Source organism: Neodiprion pinetum, chromosome 1, assembly GCF_021155775.2.
Source record: "Neodiprion pinetum isolate iyNeoPine1 chromosome 1, iyNeoPine1.2, whole genome shotgun sequence".
NCBI lineage: Eukaryota > Metazoa > Arthropoda > Insecta > Hymenoptera > Diprionidae > Neodiprion > Neodiprion pinetum.
Window position 1 is genome coordinate 781961 of NC_060232.1, and position 21986 is coordinate 803946.

Sequence of the window (21986 nt, forward strand, 5' to 3'; positions counted from 1 at the left end):
GACAGTTGGAAATCAAATTACGTGACTTTTTTCAAATGATGAAGAATAGAATTTGGCCAGTTTGTATCAGACTTGTTCGTTCAACAACACTATGTAAACTGAAACTGCAAGCCACCGATTACCAATTAAAACAGCTAAGCGGTAGAACTGGATACTTTTCAAAATTTGAACACAATTTTTTGTACGCCATGTTGTAAAAAATGCCCTATCATCAAATGCAAGTTTTTCAAAGACGAAGCTTTTCAATTAGTATTTAGAAAAAAGCTCACTGTCAACATGCAGGTGCCGACGCATGTGTTGTACGCGATACACGAAGATCGCAAGCTCAGCGTTGTTAGGGACCGAAAATTACGCGAATCAGACGGAGTTGGATACTTTTCATTATTGTGGTACCTAAGTGAATCCGGTACATTGTACTTTGCATATTTTTATTGTTCAGCTCGACGCTTGCGAACGTTTTCTCTTTCTCTCACTCTGTGCTTAGATCACTATCTTTATCGCTCAGCGGTGTCTATCGCGAGAGTGAGATTTCGAAACCGCTATTCGGCAACGGAGACCCGCCCGCGAGTTTAGAAGCCAAGAATTTCGCCAGGAGTGAAAGAGTGTCGATCTCGCTGCGGAGGGAACGCAGGGGGAGACCCCCAGGTGAGCCGCCTGGAGCCGCCTCTTCGCAGCGCTGTTTTCCGCTTCCGCAGCAACATGCACGCCGCTTTATTAACAACAATTAACATTCACGCGTTGTTTATTCGCGCCTTTTCAAACTTAAAATAATATGCATACGTACGGGCGTACAGCCGCTCGAACTTCGTTGTTTATTGCCATATCTGAAGGCAATCGCAGCAGTTCACCTATAACGTACACTAAATAAGTATGATTAGACATCAACGGAATAGCTTCAATTCATCACGTCATTCGCCTTACTAATTCTATAGCACCGGTATAGTCCCCACAGTCGCAAAAGATGATACAGATTCGGGGTCTTCTATCCATCAAGCGGTTACGGAAAGTTTTCATACATGTTCATGCATACGTTATACCTACAGCGTTTCGCCGAATATCATTCGTCAACCCGTTTCAATTTGTGCTAGAGGTGGTTCTCTCCGGGATATTAACTTTCATACCGCAAAGACTCCCGCCCCTGAACCTCTACCGAAAACGGAAGAGGACGAAGAGGATTGCGAAGAGGGAAATCGCACGAAGTCAGGCGTCGCCTACCCAGGAGCCATGTCGCTAAAAAGGTAGCCACCATCAATTTCACCCGAGGGAAAGTATGGGGAGTTGAATTCGCTGATTCAGAGACCTTTTCGCGACGTGACAAGGACAGATTGGTGAGTTGCAATCATGAAAAAAGACGAGGTGATGGAGAATCAAATTTCACATCAATCAATCATTAAATGAAGTTCGATATGCAATCTGAATATCAGGAAAAAAAGTTTCGTTACTTTAATCTGATCGATAGTAGGGGTCTACCAATTCGATGTAATTACCTCTCTGAAGATCCTTTGATGTCTACTAATGAATTGCCCAACGGGATTAATGGATACTCGCATGAAACACCTGCCGACCAGGCGGAATAATTTACCTACGTCTGTATACTTATCTGCTGCCGGGTCCCGAGGGATCCGTACAAAGCGGCGGCCATCCGTCGAGGTCCGCTGGTACCAGGCAAGCAGCCAACCGTCGTCGTCGAGGATCGCGACGTTGCGTCATCATCGAAAAGAATGGAGCTTAATTCTCTCTCTCTCTCTCTCTCTCTCAGTCTTGCTTTGATCCCAAGCCCTTTGAGCATAAATTGGACCATTAGCTTGATGGAACTCGTCTATGTACATACACCCAATCCTTTCGAAATGTGTAGGCAGCGCATCAATTATTCAAACGGTGATGAACCTGTCCGAGCTTTTTCGTTCTCGTTAACATCGATCAGTCATTCTGACGGCATTTCGCGCTTTTGTTTGAACTTCTCAGGGTAAAGAGAAGGAATATCGAATGCAACGATCGACTTCCATCCTTCTCGCGAACGTCGGCAACGCATGCTATCACCTTCTCCGTCTCGCGCACAGCTGCAGATAGACCGTGATCGCCGCCAAGCTCGACGCACACACGGAGGACGCTGTCGCGCGATTTCGATACTCGGGAGAAGCAGGAGCGACTAGCACAACGGACATGAATTCCTGTTACAAAGATTTACCGGTCTTCGGTTATGTTTGATGCACCATTGTGTTTCTGCTTACGGTAGGTTAGTTGCATTACGAGCGTCACGCGCGACGTCAGCCCCTCGCGTAATCGGGTGACGACGTAGTTTCGCCTGGGGGCTCGTCATCGGATAATTTCGCTCTTCGACGAGCTTCGGCGTTGCTCTCCTTTGGAACCCAAGCCAAAGCAGACGCGTCGTTACCGAACGCATAAAAATTTTTTCGGGGAAATCACCAGCGCAGGGTATACGATTCGCATCGTCGATCAACATAGGATTGAAATTAGATAATTGATAATTATTCCACTCTTTGAATGCATTTCATTGAATAACAGACTACGCCCTTTTTTCTCCTGTTATTTGATCTTGGAAATAGAGAATAAATTTTCACCCTAAGAATATCGTAACTATCGATTATTGATCACCGCAGTGACAAATTATCAAAACTTATTATGTCAGGCGTTGGAATACTCGGTTATTCTAACGCCTAAAACCACCCTTTGCACAAGAAACAAATAGTTGAAATAACAATTTTTATGCCAAGCGGTCTGATTACGAACAATTGAACTTGTTAATATTGAATCGTTACAAACTTAGAACCTGAAACCAACTGTGTTATCGTATTGTTTGACCTACAACACGCGACCTGTTTTAACTCCGAGGGACGTTTATCGCGAAACGCGATGATGTAATAAATATTGGCGGACGGCCGTCGATCTTCCATCGTCAGTTCAGCATACGTCATCCGTCTGGGCTTGCGGCCGCCCGAGATAGTGGCGTCAACGCCAGAAGGAAATGCGACAAGCAAACAGTATCGGAACCAGGCGAGCACAACTAACGGGGAGCTGGTCGGTGCTGGTCGGCCTTCGCGGTCTAGCTAGACGCTGAACGTTTTCACTGCTTGACCTACTCGGCGGTCATATAATCGTATAATCTCTCTCTACCTTAACACCGCTGTCTTGCGGTTTAAGCCGCAGGATTACCTGCCGGAAATAAAGTGTAGTAAATCACAGCGGAGCCGTGAAACTGCCTAGAAAACGTCTCAAGGGCTCCCTTATTTTTTCCTGCACAATTCTTTCAAGTCCAAAATCGTTTCTTAATTTGCAATGCACTCGGTATTATCTTACTTTTCAAACCTGTGACGAAACATCGACGATCCCGGCGTGTCAAACTGCAGTCGATAGATAACATTCCGCCAAACTCGAGGCGGTAATTATTATTTTTACTGACAATAAGAGTGAGACGTGCATTTCAGCCGATGATGAGGTAATGTTAATAACTTATCGAGTCTGGGACGCGATTGCCGTAGGTAAGGTCGGGGCCGATGATATTTTTCTAACAGAGTTACAGAACCGCGAGAAGCTTGCTTCGCGGTATACTGTCGGTGTAGGATGAAACTTTCGCTACTGTTTGATTAATCGTAAGCCGTTACATCACGAGCCTCTCGATCCAACGGGCATGATAGGTTTGACTCTTGCAAGGTCACAAAATATCGCCGCTTGAATTATCTTGCGCAAAGTTTCGACGTCAAAATGTGCAACGTACCTGCTTATCTTGCTAAACTGCAATACAAAAACAACAATCATAAACTGATTACCGATAATCTTTCGAGTACGTCGGACAATGAGGCTTCTCGATTATTTCGAATATTATAATTACCACACTCTTCCAGGTGGATCATTTAAGTAATGCAAATCAAAAGATAACTCATCGAGGTTTGAATAATGTCGAACCAGTTTCTTCGACGCGAATGTTTCCAGCTACCGATATCTCATACTTACGCAATTGTCGATGCTGTTGCCAACTCGTGACGTGTCGAGTCGGGTAAGAACGGCCGCTGTATGTACGCTGCAGCCAAGCTGTGGTGGGTAAGGTCAGAGGCAGCGATATTTTTGTAACAGAAGAGCAGGATGTGGGCGCAAGTTATTCGACCGTCGCCGGTTTAACCGAGATAATAAATTGTTGCGAAATTGCGTAGAATTTCATTCACACGATTCGACGGGACGGGTGATATTTTGTTGAAGACAGTAGAATAAAACGTATAATTGTGATTTTATTCATTTTTATTTACAGGGATCATTAAATATTCGTTATACTAGAAAACGATTTGCTATACGTCATGTACAAAATTGGTCATTTAAATAACACCATGCCTATATGTACTTTCGATCAAGAAATTATCGAGCCGTTTTCACTTCTGCATGACGTCCTTTTTTGTACTTATAATTTACGTACGTACAATGTCCGAAAATCTGTGTATATATATATATATAGTCAATATCGACAGAACTGATTTTTTACTAGACGACAGGTATATTAGGGAATAAAAATATCTTATATACTATTCTTCCGACAGTGAGTTGTCATTGCTATTATATGATTATAAGAGTATTACGACAAACGAGATCCGTATAAAAAATCACTTTGAAAAATGTTCCCTTCTTCGAATCCTCGTCCAAATTCCACAGCACGGGTAGACCTTACTTCTGTTTCAAATCTTCCGTAAAATTTCCATTTCTATTACGATGAGACATCGTAACGACCACGCACTCGCTTGCAATATCCTTTCATTACATTCACGACGGCGGTGTAGTGCTGTCTGTTCTGAGCTGAGACGGCGCTGCCTCGCTATACGCGATATCGAAGACGCTCTTCTTCTCCAAGAGCTGTTGATGCCGAAGCTTCGTACCCCCCTGCAAAGAAACCGCGATTCCCGAATCGAGGTCGTCGTCGGGTCGCTTTGAGTCCGGAGCCCCGTGGAGCGGCGAAATTTGCGGGGAGGGATGCGGAACCGGCGGTGGATGTAGGTAAAACGGGGGTTGTACTTTTTCGTACTTGTAGCTGGATTGCTGACGCGAAGGTCGATGGCTCGGAGACGTTCGCCGAGGCGGTTCGGTCGCGAATATTTCAACCGGGGGATCGTCGCTGTCGCCCCCCTCGGCTTTTCGGAGCTTTCGCCCCTCCTTAACCATCGCCCTGAGTTGCTCAGACTCCGCATTCGCCAGAGGCTTGATCCTCCGCCGGCTCCTCGGCGTCGCACCTTCCGGTGTCTTGGCCTCTTGAGGTACGTCCTTGATCCTCGGGGCTTCCTTGACTGGCGCACGTTGCGGCTTCCGCTGCCAGCGAGGCCTCTGCTCTTCCTCGGCGGCCTCTTTCAGCTCCTTTCTTCTCCGTTCCATCTCCTCTCGCTTCTGCTTATACCTCGACATGTGACCCGTCTTCGTCTCTGCTGGCTTCGATTGGGCCGTTTCCTCGGGCTCGGTTTCATCCGCGTTTAGTCTCAACTGACCACCTCCTGGTCTCTCCTGCGGCTTCGAGCGTTGGAACGTCGGGTCTTGACGAGGATCGCTTGGCTTTCCCCGCTGAGTACGAGGTCTCACCTGCAGTTGCGTGTCCCCTTCAAGCAAACTCCCACCCTTAGGCTCAGTCTTCGGTCTACCTACCTTCGAAGTCTCCTGAGTTTCGGCGGTCTTCTTTATCGGTTGAGAACCCTTCTCCGGTCTTTCCTTGACTGATTTTTTAGTCTCTACGCTCGACGGAGTTTGGCCTGCGTTTTTGGTCGACTTCCGCTTCGACGTCTCGGCTCGTTCGTTTTTTGGAGATGTTTTAGACGACGGTTGCTTTGAGCTTTGTTTTTCCATTTTCAAGGTACCGGAACTTGCGATAAGCTCTTCAAGTCCGCTGCGGATCGCCTCTTCTGCAATTAACCTTGGCGTTAATTCGTCGTCTTGAATCTCAGTTGTGAAGGCACTAGGTTTTTCGTCCTTCAGCTGAATTTTAGTTTCTTTTTTTTTTGCGTCCGGATGTTTGTCAGTTGATCGTGTCGCGTGTTCAGCCTGAGTAATATTATTTTCTTCGTCCAGCAGCTGCGCCGTTATTGCCGGAATTCCCACGCTCCCAGGTTTTTCTCCATTTCCGTCTCTACTTTTGGTTCGATGACGAGGTGTTTGATACGGTTCCGTAACCTCGGGAAAATCGCTAGATATTTCACCGATTTGTAATTGTTTGTACCAATCCTCGGGTTGCATCTTTGCTGCATCTAGAGGCTGTCCCTGCATTTTTCTAGGTTCAACATTGGCTTTTTGTCGCTTCTCGGTGGCAGTAGGCAAGTCAGAAATACTTAGCACCGGTACAGCTGCAGTTTTTTCAGTTGAAGATTGATCAGACGCAATTTCTTTACCATGTATTTCTTGGTTGGAATCACGTTCTTCTGGAGATGACGTACCCGATAGGACATAAAACGAAGGAGATTCTCTGGTCGGAATATCGATCGCGTTAGAAACTTGGGCAATCTTTTGCTCCGGTGACTTCGTATCATTATCTTTGGTATCAGATACTGTCGGCAAGCTGTGCTGATCTACTTCTATCTCTTTTTCCTTCTCCTTTATCGCGATCAATTCATTCCCACTTTTATCATTTGACTTATCTGTTGGCAAAAGTACTTTGACTGTTTTCGAACTTTCAATGTTTCCCACTAGGCCTGCAGTTGAGGTCTTATTTATGATATCTGCAGACTCGAGCTTTTCGTGCTCATTTTTATCTCTATTTGCTAATCCACTCTTTTCTTCCATTTGAGGTGAGTCAATTTCTGGTCGAGTGATATCCGGACGCTTTGTTTCACTGCGTGTGATGTCAGGTGGCGAGATATTCGTGTTACTTGACGAAGAAGTTTCGTTTAGCGCTTTTTCAGGATTTTCATGAGTCGTTTTATTTACATCTTCAATATTTTTTATTTGACTGGAGCTTGGAGTAACGGCAAGTGTGGTGGAATCTACTAAATTAGATTTTGCATCGCCATTTTTCTCCTGGATTTGAGGTGCTGATGATTTAGAGGCCTCACTTGGCCTAATTTCTCCTTTGCCTTTTGTCTCCTCAGCTGAATTTGCATGGCCTGGCGTATCCTGCTGGGTCCTTGCCTCCTGGGACAGCTCGACTACAAGAGCATCATTAATATCTGGGTTCAGACTTTTCCCTGAGCTTGACACCGAGTTGTCTTCTGTTTTCATAAAACTCTGTCTTAAATCACGTGCGGTGTGCACAGCTTCGGACTCCAAAAACATTTTTATCATTTCCTGTGTAACTGATTTGGGTTTCTCGTTAGAGAGAGTGTTGATATCAGCTTCTGCAGCTTCAGAGTCTGATTTTGGTGAAACATGTGTAGTCATTTTCTCAGAATCTTCATTAGTCATGAGTGAATCTTTGATACTTGTATCGGATTGTTTTTCTACTGGTGCAATAGTTACGGTCGATTCTAATATATCAGGTCTCTCGTTGTCAGGTTTCACTGAAGTCTTGTGAGCAACTTCTTGAGGTTTCGTAGTACTTGGCTCGAACTCTTTTCCTGTGGGTGACGAAATTTTGTCAATTTTTGAATTATTTGCAACGATAATCGGCACAGCTTCTCCTAAATGATCTGAAATTTTTTCATCGCTTTCTGGTAACTTTCCACTGCTCGGCTCAAGCGGTTTTTCTATGATAGTATTTACTTCAGATTTTGAAACTTTAACCTCAGTTTCTTTGGATTTGTCTAAAATCTTATCGATAGTCTTCGAACCCTCATCGGCCGAGGGTTCCGCTGGTTCTGTTTTGATTATCTTTTTATCGTCAGATTTTAATGCCTCGGAAATCAGTGTTGGCCTCAACTTTCCAGATTCACTTTGAGATCCTTCGCCCACCTTGCCTGCGTCGTAAGCGGTTGGTTCCAGTTGAGTCTCTATTGAAACTGCACCGAATTTTACAGTGTCAGAATCCAATTTTGAGTTCAAGCTGTTTGGTTTGTTAGAATGTTCTTTACCAGTCATTTGATGTGGATCGGAAACCTTCTCCGTTATTTGAACCGCGCCAGGCGTCAATTTTTTTCTTGTTTTCGGGGAACCGAGATCCTTTCCCACTTCTTGCCTCGGTTTTGACTCGGGCTGAGCTTGTTGAGCCTGCGAGTCTTCAACGATTTTATTTTTTTGGCCACGTTGTTTCATTTCTTTCACCTTAGAACTGATCGAGGTTTTTTTTTCGCCCGCTATAGTATCTTGTTCAGTCGTTGCAGTGCTTGAAGAAGAATCGGATTGTTGATGTTGCGGAGGTAATTGACCTAGGTCAGTTTCTGAACTTCGTGATGTTGGTTCATCAGACAGCACATTCATCCCTTTAGCTTTTGTTGAATCATGCTTCGATTTTTTAGTCTTTAAACTCGCGTGCCGCGATCTATCAGGAGGTTCCTCAACTTCAGAACTCTCTGTACTCATTTTCTTCGCCTTTAGTTGCCTTAGCAATGTTCGCTTCTTGGCGATAGGGACGACTTCTGGTTCGCGTGTTTTATTCTTCCTGATAGACTTTTCAGACGTAGTTTTGACCATTACTGGCTTTGGACCCGACTTGCTTTGAGATTTTTTTTTATCCACATTTTCTTTCTTATTTTTTTCCATTCCACCGCTACTGCTCTGCGACTCCGTGGATTTACTTTTAGATATGCTTTTGGTACTTGACGTCGTATCGCTTTCTTTTTTGTCACTCTTCTTCGAACTGACAGACTTTATCTCAGTCTTTGGTAAGTTGATCTTGGACTTAGTAGGACTGGGTTGCTTTTTGGTCTTGCTTATTTCCAGCTTATGTGCCTTTGACGTGTCTTCGACAGCTGCATTTGCATGCGAACGTTCGTGATACTTGTTCTTGCCGGCATCTGGTGACGATTGCGTTGGAATTTCGCTAAATTCTTGTCCATTTACATCAGCACGGTCTTCGCTTTTATAATCTACGTTTTTCATTTCTTGTGATTCTGTATTTTCAACTAGTCTTTCTTCCAGTGACGGCGTGCTGGTATGTTCGTCAAGAGAATCCGATATCTCCCGAAGTACTTCTGGCTCCAGGACTGCTCTTCTGCCTTCTCGTGTATCTTTAGCCTTGCGGCGCAACAAATTTGTCCTTGTATCAGAACTGGATCGAGCTTCTTCCTGGATCGGTGACCTCATTAAGAGGCTTCGTGATCTCCTAAGTTCGCTGCCAAAGCGCTTCTTGGACTTTGATTTTCTCCGTGACTGAACATCGTCGTCGGACTCATCGTTATCACTTCTACTTCGAACCTGAGTAAATGGATCGGTCTGCGTCGCTGCCGTACGGTCAGTCTGAGTCGCAATTGCCACTTGACCCGGCAGACTCTGAGTCTCTAAATAATTACTAGCGTCTAGCCCCGAAACTCTGAGGCTTCTTGCATCTCTGTCCATCACCAGCTGCGTCAGTAATGCATTCTGTTTAGCCAACTCGGCATGTTGGGAAGCGTAGGTTGGTATATTCAGGAAGGATCCATGCTGCTCAGCGTTTTCAGTAGCTTTGGCAACTGCGGTTTCGACGAGCATCGCCGCAGCTGCCTTTCTCTGTTGTTGTAGCTCTGCCTCTTTAGTTTCTATCTGCTGCTTTCGCACCTTCAATTCTTCTTCAGCTTCAAGATCACCGTGATCGAGTATTAGACATTGAACACTTGGTGATTTTTCTCCCATATACTGCCTTCGATCGGGTTCCAAATTGTTGGGTACCAAAAGAACTTCGTGTTTCTGGAGAAACTGCCCGCTACCCTGTTGACTGGACTCTAAACCTTCTACAGAGATCTCTTGCACACTTCCATTAATATCCTGATGTTGTCGTATCCTCTGATCTTCCATGAACCGACGGAGGAGAATGTCTTTACCGTCACTTCGATAGCCAAGTACCTGTTGATCTAGAACCAGAGTAATCGGCCGTTGGGCTTGCGGTGATACGTCGTTATCCTTTTCGTGACCTCTGGTTATTAGACGAAGGACCTCCGCGTTACCATCTCTATAAAATTGCTGTTCGCGAGGAAATTGCAGTGTCTCATCCGCCGGGTGGTAACTGCGGCGTAGAACGTCTGAACCTCGCTCCATTTCGTGTCTTCGCAGCGAATCTAGGTCCCCTATATCATACGTTTGCCCTGCCTCTACGTCTTCGACGTAAAGACGCTCGTCTTGACGCTTTTGGGTCATATCTTGAACCCTCCAGGATGGAGGACCGTCTCTCAGCCGGAGGGAAGGTGCCTTTGATACACCCTGTAGTGTCCTCGCCTCAGCCACGTCTCCCGGCAGTGAGGCGATTCCCCGGTTCTTCATGTTGCGCCGGTTGAATTGCCAGTTATGCCGCATTGGGTCGGCGCTCCAGGCCTGCTTTTTTTCAGACCATTCAGCTGGAAATGTGCAAAAACAGATATTAGTTAATCTTTAATTCAACGTGGGAACAATGGCTCGTTATTGCGATCAGCGATTCAGCGGTGTTCGTGGTTCTCTAAAAAATGGCTCATGCTTGCTTCGAAATTTTATTTTGACTCTAGAATTACCTTTAACGACGTTCTCCTGCTTCCTACGAAGGTGGCGCTTCGGTCTTCCTTCAACGTAATTCACAGTCTCTAACGAATGTACCCGTCTCTTTCTTGGTGCCATGTAAAATGGACATCCTGGGCATATGCAGCAAAGAATCAGACCCAACAACGCTAGCAACATGAGCAGCCCCAAAAGAATTAGAAGCCAAAGCAGTAGTTTATTTTCTGCTTTATATACAATCTAAAATATCGATAATCGTACTTCATTATCTGGGCGGAAGAAATTCTTGCAAGCATGTAAATAATTGTCATTACTAGGAATCTACTATCTAGGACTGCAGTGTCTCACATACTCACATACTCATTCTCTGAAACCAATGTCGTTTTATTAACTATGTTGATATTCGATTTTCCACCCGAACTTTCATACGTTCCTAATGAAGTTTTTCCAATTGTACCTTCTCCAGTATTACCAGCGTTACTTCCACCGATGCCATCCATAGTATTTTCACCCCTTTTGCCGCTACCAGTACTACTTCCACCCACACCGCCAAGAGTATTATCACCTCCTTTGCCGCTACCAGTGCTGCCTCCACCCATTCCAACAACAGGATTTTCACCCCCTTTGCCGCTGCCAGTGCTACCTCCACCCGTTCCAACAACAGTACTTTCACCCCCCTTGCCGCTACCAGTGCTACCCCCACCCACGCCAATAACAGTATTTTCACTCCCTTTGCCGTTACCAGTGCTACCTCCACCCGTTCCAACAACAGTATTTTCACCCCCTTTGCCGCTACCAGTGCTACCTCCAGCTATGCCAACAACAGTATTTTCACCCCCTTTGCCGTCACCAGTGCTACCTCCACCCGTTCCAACAACAGTATTTTCACCCCCTTTGCCGCTACCAGTGCTACCTCCACCTATGCCAACAACAGTATTTTCACCCCCTTTGCCGTTAACAGTGCTACCCCCACCCGTTCCAACAACAGTATTTTCACCCCCTTTTCCGCTATTAGTGCTACCTTCACCGATGCCACCAATAGTGTTTTCACTCCCCCTGCCACTGCCATTGCTAGCGGCATTTCCCTGAACTGTACCACCATTAATTCCATTATTTCTGTTGGGCGCACCGCTAACTGTTCCTCCAATGTTTCCAGCTGCGTTTCCAACGGAGTTCCCAATTGGGTTTGTAACGGAACTCCCAACAACAGGGGGAGTAAAATCTATCTTGGACGAATCCGTCTTCGAGTCGATAACAGGTACAATATTCATGCCGTTGGCAACCAAGCTTTTGTGAATTTTTTCTATATCCACGAGAAATGTACCGGACATAGTTGGCTCGACCCGCGCCACAACTATACTCCTGGAAAAGAAAATCGTTTGCTAAACAATATTCCACAGTAAACTTAACTCTTGTGCTTGACGTGTATTTTGGATTCCATTTCAAGAATACTGACATCTTCTCTTCTTGAGCTACTCCGTTATTCGGCCGTCCGGGCTGATCGTAAGGCCGTATATCTTGGATGGTTACGCGTCCGCCGGTGATGGCTGTTAAAATTTCCGCCGTGTGCATTGGGTCGAGATCCTTCGCTGGAACCACCAACATGAGCGTGAGCGCGCCCATCGGCGCTGCATTGATAATATACACCTTTGCCGTACTCGAGAGGTGCGGAACCCCTAAAATCAATCGCAGTTGTCAGGTCTTATCTATTTTAAAGATGAATCGCCTGAGCCTGCAGAAACCCACCCAAGTCGTAGGCTCTAACAGTTAAAGTGTACACCACATCTTCAGCCGCTCGTTTTTTACGGTTTTTCCATATCCTCAACGGTTTCTCTGTAGAACCGCCAATTTTTTGGAACATATTCAACGTCTGCAGCAGATTGCTTTTGAATTTCGTTGCAAAGGTAACGTAATCATTGTTCCGCCTTCGCCTTGATTTGGTCAGCGGTTCTCGGAGTGTTAATTCGCCGGTTACTTCGTTCAGACGAAATTTGTTTCCGTAATTTCCATGCATCAGCTCGTACCGAACCTCGTTGTTCGGAGGCTCAGCGTCAGCGTCGACTGCCTAAAAACGATAAAATCATTTTTAAAATATTGTATGACCATGACAATCTCAAATGAACCAGGAACCCTGTTAAAAATCACCCTGATGAATGCTGGGCTGGTGAAATTGGTCTGATCCGAGTTCAGGATGAACTCATAGATCGGTTTATCGAATATCGGAGCGTTGTCGTTAACGTCGAGCAGGTTGACAATCAATGGCACAGCGCTTGAAAGACCCCTACCATTCTCGTCACGAGCTTCTACAAATAACCGCAAACTCGCCGTAACCTCGCGATCCAGTCCCGGTGAACCATCGGCCACGACAATCAACCCGGTCTCCGAGTCCATAGTCAAGGTCTCATTACCAGGTCCAATAATCCCAGTGTACCGCACGCTACCCGACAGTCCAGTGTCTTTGTCAGTAGCGTGCACCTGCGATCAGGCTAGAAATTAATCGGCGCACGAGTATTGCGGAGAATTTTCTTTCGTCAAGCAGTCGGCTCTATACCTGGACAACTCTCATCTTCGGTGAGACGTTCTCAATCAACGTGACCTCGTATATGTCTTTTTCAAACTCTGGTGGGTTGTCGTTAACATCCCTCAGGAACACGATGACCGGTACCGACGTCGAGAGGTTTGTCGCAGGTCCAACTTCCTGAGCGATTATCTGTCAGGTTATTCGAAACGTTAGTGTCGACCTCGGTGGTGCTGTCGGGTTCTCTTCCGTACTCACCATGAATTCGAGCGTCTTTCGGGCTTCAAAGTCTATCAGAGCATTGTCGCGCACTGTCACCACGAAATCGGCCACTCTTTCGGCCACCGTCGGCGTCACTTCAAAAGTCCCGTTGTTCTTTCCAAGCTTCAATGCGAATACGCCCGTTTTCCCGATGTCCTCGTCTCGCACGGTAGTCAAGTAAGGTTTGTCGAACATCACGGTTGTACCAGGCGGAGCATTCTCGTCCATCCACGCCATGTAGCTGACGATTCGACGAATTTAAATCTCCGTTACATATTATATCATGGTTCATGGCTCACTGTTATTATCTCACCTGTCACTCTCGAAGTAGGGAGGGCTATTCCCCGGCTCTCCAAGGAGCAGACCAAGTTCTACTACAGTCGCTTGCGCTGGGGGTTCGTCTCTTAAACGACGCACCTCCTCAGCTACCACCGTCAGTAAAATTGGCGCCCCTACGTGCGTAATTTGAGTAAGCTCATCCAAGGGTCGGGCCAACGTGATTTCTCCTGTAAAGCATTACGTGTGATACGGTTGGATAATCTTCGTTACTAGGCAGAGACTTCAGCTGGGCAATAATTGCTCGTCGTACATGATTACGATCCAGCTAATTTTACGAGCCTTCTGTTTCGAGCAGTGAAAACTTGACACGATTCTTAACGAACTCGCAGTTTTTATTACAGGAGCTTGAACCCTTGAAGCTGCTTTACACTCTCCCAGCCGTGCCTCATTATCATACGCGTACAGAATATATTATTATGAAGCTGCGGTCTGTTTTATATTCCACTGTATAATAGCTAGTGAGCCGCAAGCCCGCGTAGCTGGTCGCGTGCGTATTTGCCGTCTCGATAACATCGCGAAACTTAGGACGAGGCCAAGACTGACCTCATACTTCGGTCAATAACGTTGCGACTCCTTCCTCGAACTCATTTGCCTAACCCCTACAGCTAGAATCAGGTTTTCTTCTGAAACTCGTGATTTTTAAGCTATCGGCTGGATTTTTGATAGTAATAGAACGGTATAACTAATTTGCACCCGGATTGGTTTTAGTTTCTGCAGAGAAAGCTTTTTTCTCTGGGCTCGTTTGACGTCAATGTCGAGGGGTGATACAAACTTGGCAGCGAATTAAGCTCAGCGTGAGTTGAGCGCCAGAAAAGTAAATCTCTTTTTTCGATCAAGGGGTAATTTATTTTCGACGTAATCTTTACGACGAAAGCGACACGCAATGCGTAAGGAAAGCTAAGGTCGTTGAAACATGCGACTAAATCTGGCGCGAATTTTTTTAGCGAGAAACTATATAACGGCTAAAACCATTCGTGATTAGCCTATAGAATCAAGATGTCTGTGTACAGCTATTACATACTTATTTTGTTAGCGATGGTGGATAAGCTTTAATTTATTCAAGTTTGTACGTGTAGAGGTAAAATCTAGATCACGTGATATAGGCATGTAATCTCCTCCCTGTAGCTGTACACGTTATTCTTTATAGGAAATTCTTATCGATCTCTTGCCTCGCCGGCAATGAACGACTATTCAACCGGGAACATCGAGCTACGGAAATATAATAAATTCTAAATCACCCTGCAAACACTTTAAACTGAGTTTTTCAATCAAAACCGTTTTCTATTTGAGATCGAAGGGTAAATTTGCCTTGTGAAGTCCAGGTCCGGCAACTCATTGTCACTAGTCTTCCAAAGTGTCTACTCGCTGTCAGTTTAAGGATCGAAAGGGTAAATGAATTAAAAAACCGGGAATAAACTCACCAGTCCATTCGGAAATGTTAAAGAACGGTGTTAAGGGGTTTTCGTCCGAGACCAAACCATACGTGACCTCACGAGGCGTACCCTTGTCACCATCCTCGGCATGGACCCGCAAAATGACATCCCCCTTCAGAAAGTAAATCTTAATAATTAATTCGTCCCTCGATATCACAGCCGACTTAAATTATGTATTCTACTAACAGGCTTCACGGAATTGTTCACCCTGGTCAAGGGGGGAGCGATTGTGAAGACAGGAGGTACGTCCTGGACATCCTGAACAATCACAACCACGTGGACACCTGCGATATTTCTCGTGTCTTTTCCAGGCTCTGTGTAAGGATCCTAGACAGCAAATGATCTTCACTATCGTAGACAAGTCTAAACATAGGTCAAGAAAAAATAGAAGACGCTACTCACCGTCGCGTACATGGTCAGTGTGTACATTGACTGGGTTTCAAAGTCGAGTTCTCCTATTAACGTTATAACCCCTCGAGTCTGAGTCGGCGTTTGTCGTTGCCGTATGGTGAAAAGTTCCTTGGGTTGCTGAATAGGTGAATTCGTTATGAACCCATTGTTAAGCCTATTATCATCGATCATTTCTCAGTAATACCAACAACAATACTAACCCACAACTCGATGTACACCGGTTTTCCCTGCCACGGGTTCGCACGCACGAGTAGATAATCCAACTCCTTGCCGGGTTTGGTGTCCTGACGATAAAAAATCAGTGACAGGTTTTAAGGTGTTATCACGTCGATGTTATAACGTCGGATGAGCTCACCTCAGGGACCATTATAATGGATGGCACATGTGGAAAGATCATGTCTCGGGGTGTCGACGCATTGGTGACAGAGATCGTGGCCTGCATCGAGTTCGAATCACCCTTCGAGTCCTTAACCCGAACCGCAAAATCATGGAGACGTCCAGGGACGAGCCGTCGTGTCAGGATCACATTGGCCTGGCACACTTTGTTGTACAGAGTACAAGGCAGGTTGTCGATCCGAACAATTGGTTGGACTACGGCTAGAGTAGGTATCGTATGATTCGATTACTAGATTTCCTCATTGACGATCATCCAATAATGGCAATCAATTGACATAATGCAGACTCGCACTGACCCGTTATGTCGAATACCAGTGGAAAATCTGCATCCTGATCAGTTGCCCGAAGTCTGAATATCACGGAGTCGACTTCTGCGTCGGCCGGGACGAGCACCAGACCCATATTAGTGGAAGTATCAAATTGCGGACGCGAGCCCGCTGCCAATCCCCAAATGCATCCGAAATAAATCCATGCGTTTAGCCATCTTTTTGCCAAAGGCATCCTGGAAACAACCGTGAGCTGTAATTCTCTGAACTTGTTTCAAAATATCAAGTCCTCGATAGTTCTCTTGTACGAGTATTACTTCGATTTCAAGTACGGTTAAGTCCTGCAAAAATAATCAGATTCTTTTTCTTGGTACGCGGCATCGCGTGACGAGAAGGCAACAATGCTTGAATTTGACGAGTGGTTGAGTTGACCTCAGCAGATCAATTCTCATGCCTAATTAACGGTCCTCTTTTATTTCTCCGAATCTTTATACGACGTAAGCACCGCTCCGCGGTTCTCGAGGTTACTGAACTTTCAGCTCACAGCTCTAGCCGCCTATCTTACGACCGTTTCCGGTTTCGGCTCGTGCGAATAATTTATTCGTTTCGGCTGCCCGCCTTGGGTGTTTGCGTGATATTCCGTTTCTCCCTTGCTGGTCATTTCGAGACGATTTTTCGGGTTACAGGTCATAGGTCACAGGTCAAATACTTGCTGAATTCGTACGTAATCCTCGTGCACAATGGCAATTACACTCGGCGCTATATCTAATCGTTCTACGAATCCTACCTATACGTCTATTACCGGTGATGTTTTTATGGATTATTGAACTCTTGGAATTATTGATTAATCCAGTCTGCCTGGCAGAAATTATTGATGATACAATTCGCGACGCGTTCCAACCCGGATTAGCTCACCGTGGTCAAGCTGCTCGTGCTCGATTGATTAAAAACTGCAAACGCTTCACTGGCACGTGTCGGTTAATTCAAATGGATCCTAATGCCGTCGGATTTTCGGCGTTTCAATATCTATTTTGGTGATCTAGATTAGTTGATCATGTCGCAGACTCGCAGGGCGTATGGGGTTAGTGAAATTTTATGCACGCAATTACGCTTACGTACCTACGTGTATACCTGTAATATCATCTAAATCTAATCAGAAAATACAAACATTGCTACGTAGGTCCGTCAATACACCGACTAAATGATGTCAAGGCTGTTGGACTGTCCGGTGGTAATCAATCCTTATTTTAGTGCTCCTCGCTCCAAAAAATATCGACCGTTGCCGAGCCAGCTGACGTCCATCTTATCATTTATACACCTATCGCTTGTATTAATTTATGAAGGACTGTGACTTCAGCCAGGGAATGAATTAGGGTGTGTAGATTGATTACGACACTTTATTTTAGATTTTCTTTGTTTCCAAGGCAAAGTCAGAATGTAAATTAATGTATAATAATCACAGTAATTTGAGTAGGTGATTAGGCACTTTGTTTCCTCATCAGTAGCGAAAGAACGGAAATTTATTCATGAGTCATTCGATCTTATTCACCAGACCTGCGTCATTTAAATTTTTGCTACGTGTGCAGTTTACTGTGTTATCATAGCGAAACACGGTAACATTAACTTGTAGTTGTTGGCGTGAGATTGAACCTCTTTAGTACGCAGCCTGAAGGCGATTCTACATCGTAACTAAATTTGTAACTAGACAAAATTCGTTCTTGAAAATTCATTGAGCGGTGGCAAAAGTTGTGTGAAATATAGCTTAACGATGTACCGGTTATTCATTCTCAACCAAAAGTGAGACTCGTCGACAATATTGAATACTTTATGATAAGATAAGAATCTTAAAGAAATCAACCACAATAAAGACGATGAGAAAATCAAGTTTGAATAATAATAATAATTTATTCAGAAAAATCAACGAATTTGATTTCACATGTAAAAAAACAGATTCCCTGAAAATTTGTTAAACAATGTTTTGTTTATCCAATTTTTCAAGTATTCTTCAAATTTAATTTTCTTATCGCCTTTACTGTGGTCGATTTTTTTCCGATTTTCATCTTCTCACAAAGTATTCAATACTATCGACGAGACTCACTTTTGGTTGAGAATGTATAAACAGTACATCAAACTTAAACAAAATCCTCATACCTCCACGTCCGTGACTTGAGGGCATAAAATGTTTATCGCAAAGAAGACAAGAATACTTTTTGGCTAGATTCAACGTTACTTCAGTATGAAATGACAATTTTCGATAATTCAGCCCGCAGCCTTGAGTTGATGATTTTCTGTCTTAAAACCACTTATAATTGTGGGGGGTCGTTTTGTAGTAAACTCGGTCAACCAAATCGAAGCATCGATTGGTCGGCCTTCACCTAGAGATCAAAAGCTACCTATACTCGTCTGCCTAGATCTAAGGTCTTCCCAGACCCACGACTGAGCCCATTGTGCCCAGGTGACTCGAAAGAATAAACGAAGAGGCCGAAAAGTTCTTGGTGCCGAAATATCCATCCAATATTCTAGGCGATGACGAGCCGGCACGACCTTATACGTACGTCATCGAACTTGACATAGAAGGTTTCACAGATACCAACATTTTACTCGAACACGCCTTGTAATTTATTCAGGACAAGGTAATTAACCTCGACTTTTGACATCTTTAGTAACAAGTCCAGTTCTGCTCGCTCAATAGATGTTTGGTAACCGCCATAGCATCAGAATTCTCTTCGCGATCGTATGTCGATCGACTAGATGACGAACACAGAGTTTGCTGCTCGATTATTGTTCGTTCCAAAGTTGTGGCAAAGAATATAAAACGAGTAAAAATTGAATCCGTCACTAGAGGCAGAACTGCAGGAGTGACGGTGAGCCAGGGTAAGCAGTGCGTGACTGTTCGGGCGTTAGTTACGAGTTGTAAGTCAGCTAAGAAACAGGTCAAATGTTTAGCCCTATATTGATCAGTACACTTTAAACCATCTTATTTTAACGCCCCTGCTTTCCTACGTCAGCGTGATTATTTTCCTCGGATTCTCGCAGACGGATGCAAATCGTCGCCTCGCCTTTTGCCTACAGACTTCAATTACGAGCCTCGCAAATTTTCCAATTACTTAAATGGCTCTGGCTACTCAATTGAATTTCTTAGCAGGTAAAATCGATCGACGCAACAATCGTAACAATATAATCTTTCGTTATTTCTTCAATCATACGCCTCAGCCGAGTTTTAATAATGAAACGCAAATCCTTTGATTGACGTAAATACGACTACTCGCTTGCACGGTTGTTCATTTATGCGACCGCGAATCGCCAGCTAGACACTCTGAGCTGCGGTTGTTTAATCAGCGTGTTCAATCACCGGCTTAGTTGTGTACATATCTGTGAAACAGCGATCGATGAATCGCTTCCGAAAAATCAACAAGTCAAAAACCGAGTGTTCATACGGTTGCCGAACGAAGCAAGCACAGGTATAATTGAAAGTGAAAGAGCCGTCGGTAGTTCTGCAAGTTCTGCAACTAAAGTTTCAGTTGGGGAGCACGTATCAGACGACCGTAAACCAGAGGTAGAACTTTAGCAACAATTCCCTCAGAGTGCAGCTGATAAAGTTCACGTTTTACGAAGAAGCATTATTTTCACCGAGGGCGATATAGTGCGAAATGTGGGGCGATCGGATATCTAACCTACGGGGGATGGCGTGTCATCGTTATTTCGCTATGTTTTCTATCGCGCCGGGCAGCGTCGGCGGTTCGCTCGTCTATCGAATAATTCGCCTCATCCCTCGTCTGTTTTAGGAATTTTATATCGCCTCAGGTGTCTAGCTAGCTCACGACCTTGGACACAAAGTCCAAAGAAGTGGTCTACGAAAATGACAATAATAATAATAATAATAATAATAATCATGTTGCACATGGCATGAAAGTTGGTTAAAGTTGTGATTTGATATTCAAATGATAATGTCCTACCTGACAAGTTACTTCACGTTATCAGCAGCGCGGTTGTAAACAGCATTCGAAATTTACTAGAAACAGCCTTACACGTAGACATTATCGAACATGGAAACTCAAACTTATTAAGAAGTCGAAAATTTAGAATCTCGATCCAGCTGGTACAGATCACTTTGCCAAAGTTTTTTTCAGTGTTAATCTTTTTTCGGTGTAATACATTCATAAAAAACAAAAGTAAGACAAAAGGCTAATTTTTCTTAACCATAAAATTTGTGCAATAGTATTATTATTAAAAAATCCTCTTATAAAAGTAGCCTATTGCAACTAGTATCACTTTTGTGTCACTTTGATTATCAGTTACGATGGCACGGGGTTCAGGCTCCTTTGGTTGAACCGGTGCTGATCTTGGTGCACGTCATGAGAGATTTTTTCTTCAATGTCCCGACAGGATAAAATTGCACACGCGTCTAATCACCGTCAGCCGTAGTCCAGGTCGGACATTTTCGTATTCGAACAGTCGCCTCGGTCGCCGTTCCGAGGCATGTGAAAGACCGCTAACCCTTGTCACCGGATTCAACCCCGCCGATACGTTCCCGCTAAACCCAACCCTCCATCCCTCTGACCGACGTCACACTACCCGACTGACCAATCGTACGTTACCCCCAGCAAACCGACGTATTGTATGTATCGAAGCGTGTTTCGCTTTATTTCTCTCACTCCGAAACTCGTAAGTCACGATGTATATCGGATAATAGCTCGCCGGTTTGCTCTACTTTCAATTACACACACTTTTTTAAAACTCAATTTATAAACTGTCAGAAGAAGTAAGTATTTCGTGAAACTTATGAATCGATCGTCCGATCGTTAGAATTTTCACATAAATACTGTAACCATTTCTACGCTAAACTTCGAGTATATTGCCATGAATCCTTTGGCTTCAAATATTAAAGTGCCAGGAGTTTCTTGGTTTTTAATAAAAAAAACATGCTTATCAGAGCCTGACGTTTCTGACCCGTGAACCACGTTCGACTAAACTAGTGAACTTATTGCTTTCGCAGGTCGCCGAACACGTGGGAAGTTAGATATCGATATAATACAAACGCTTGCGTAGAGCGGTGAGTCAGAACGTGGGTCATTAGATAGAATGAAACTTGACGCTATATCCCGAATCGGTAGGGTTCCGACATTCTTTGTGTTGCACAGTCAATTTGTAAAACTTACCCCGTAGTATCCAATAACTCGCTGAAAAGAGAGTAGATATACCTGGCGAACTGTATAGTAGGATTGAGAAACGATAGCTCTACATTATCAAGATAAGAACATTTTACAGATTAACAATAAGTTATTTTCTGGATACGCCAATGCGCAGAAAATAGGAATCAGAATGCAAGGCTCGATATCAAATCTTTTATTTAGTACTGCAATTTTAAGTACATGTTGTACAAAACTTCATATCCAATTGCACGTACTTCACAAAATACCAATGCTCGCTGTGTTTCTGTTCCGTTGCAAGCATATTCTTTCTGGCCGTAGGATAACTGACGCGAGATAAATTCAGAATAATGCTTCTGGGGGCGGCGAATATTTCGCAACTACGTAAGGCTGGCGTTAGGGGTGAGAAGTTGGAAGGCTTATCTTCTTCCTGAACGTCAGCATTGCGTGGCACACTATGCTAATCCCTTTGTTCGACCACGTACCGCAATCCACTGAACACTCCAGTTACCTCCACCGCGATCTGGCTCAAGCCATTTTTAGTTTTTATCGTCGTTTTACATCCAGAAACTTACTCGTTGGGTAGCTAGTCATCAGATCAATGGTTCAGAATTATTCACAGTGGCCAAACGGTACATTTTTTGTAGTTCTTTAACTGTCAAAAAATCAGACTATATTTTGGCTGCGAGTTTACAAGTTT

At 44.4% G+C, this 21986-nt stretch overlaps 2 protein-coding genes across 3 annotated transcripts in view; one reads left to right on the forward strand and one right to left on the reverse strand.

Annotated features, from left to right (window-relative positions):
* Positions 1–21986, forward strand: part of LOC124216319 (EGFR adapter protein) — a 136273-nt gene that overhangs the window by 4792 nt on the left and 109495 nt on the right. The window lies entirely within an intron of this gene.
* LOC124217768 (uncharacterized) lies at positions 4248–20214 on the reverse strand. Its single transcript, XM_046623807.2, has 16 exons — positions 20093–20214; positions 16167–16372; positions 15830–16071; positions 15675–15758; positions 15466–15591; positions 15250–15390; positions 15052–15175; positions 13605–13797; positions 13289–13532; positions 13064–13222; positions 12658–12987; positions 12259–12577; positions 11969–12188; positions 10869–11874; positions 10530–10752; positions 4248–10379 (listed from the first exon to the last, which is right to left on the reverse strand). Exons 2-16 carry the CDS (start codon positions 16369–16371, stop codon positions 4768–4770), a joined length of 9228 nt encoding a protein of 3075 aa, XP_046479763.1. The 5' UTR covers position 16372; positions 20093–20214; the 3' UTR covers positions 4248–4767.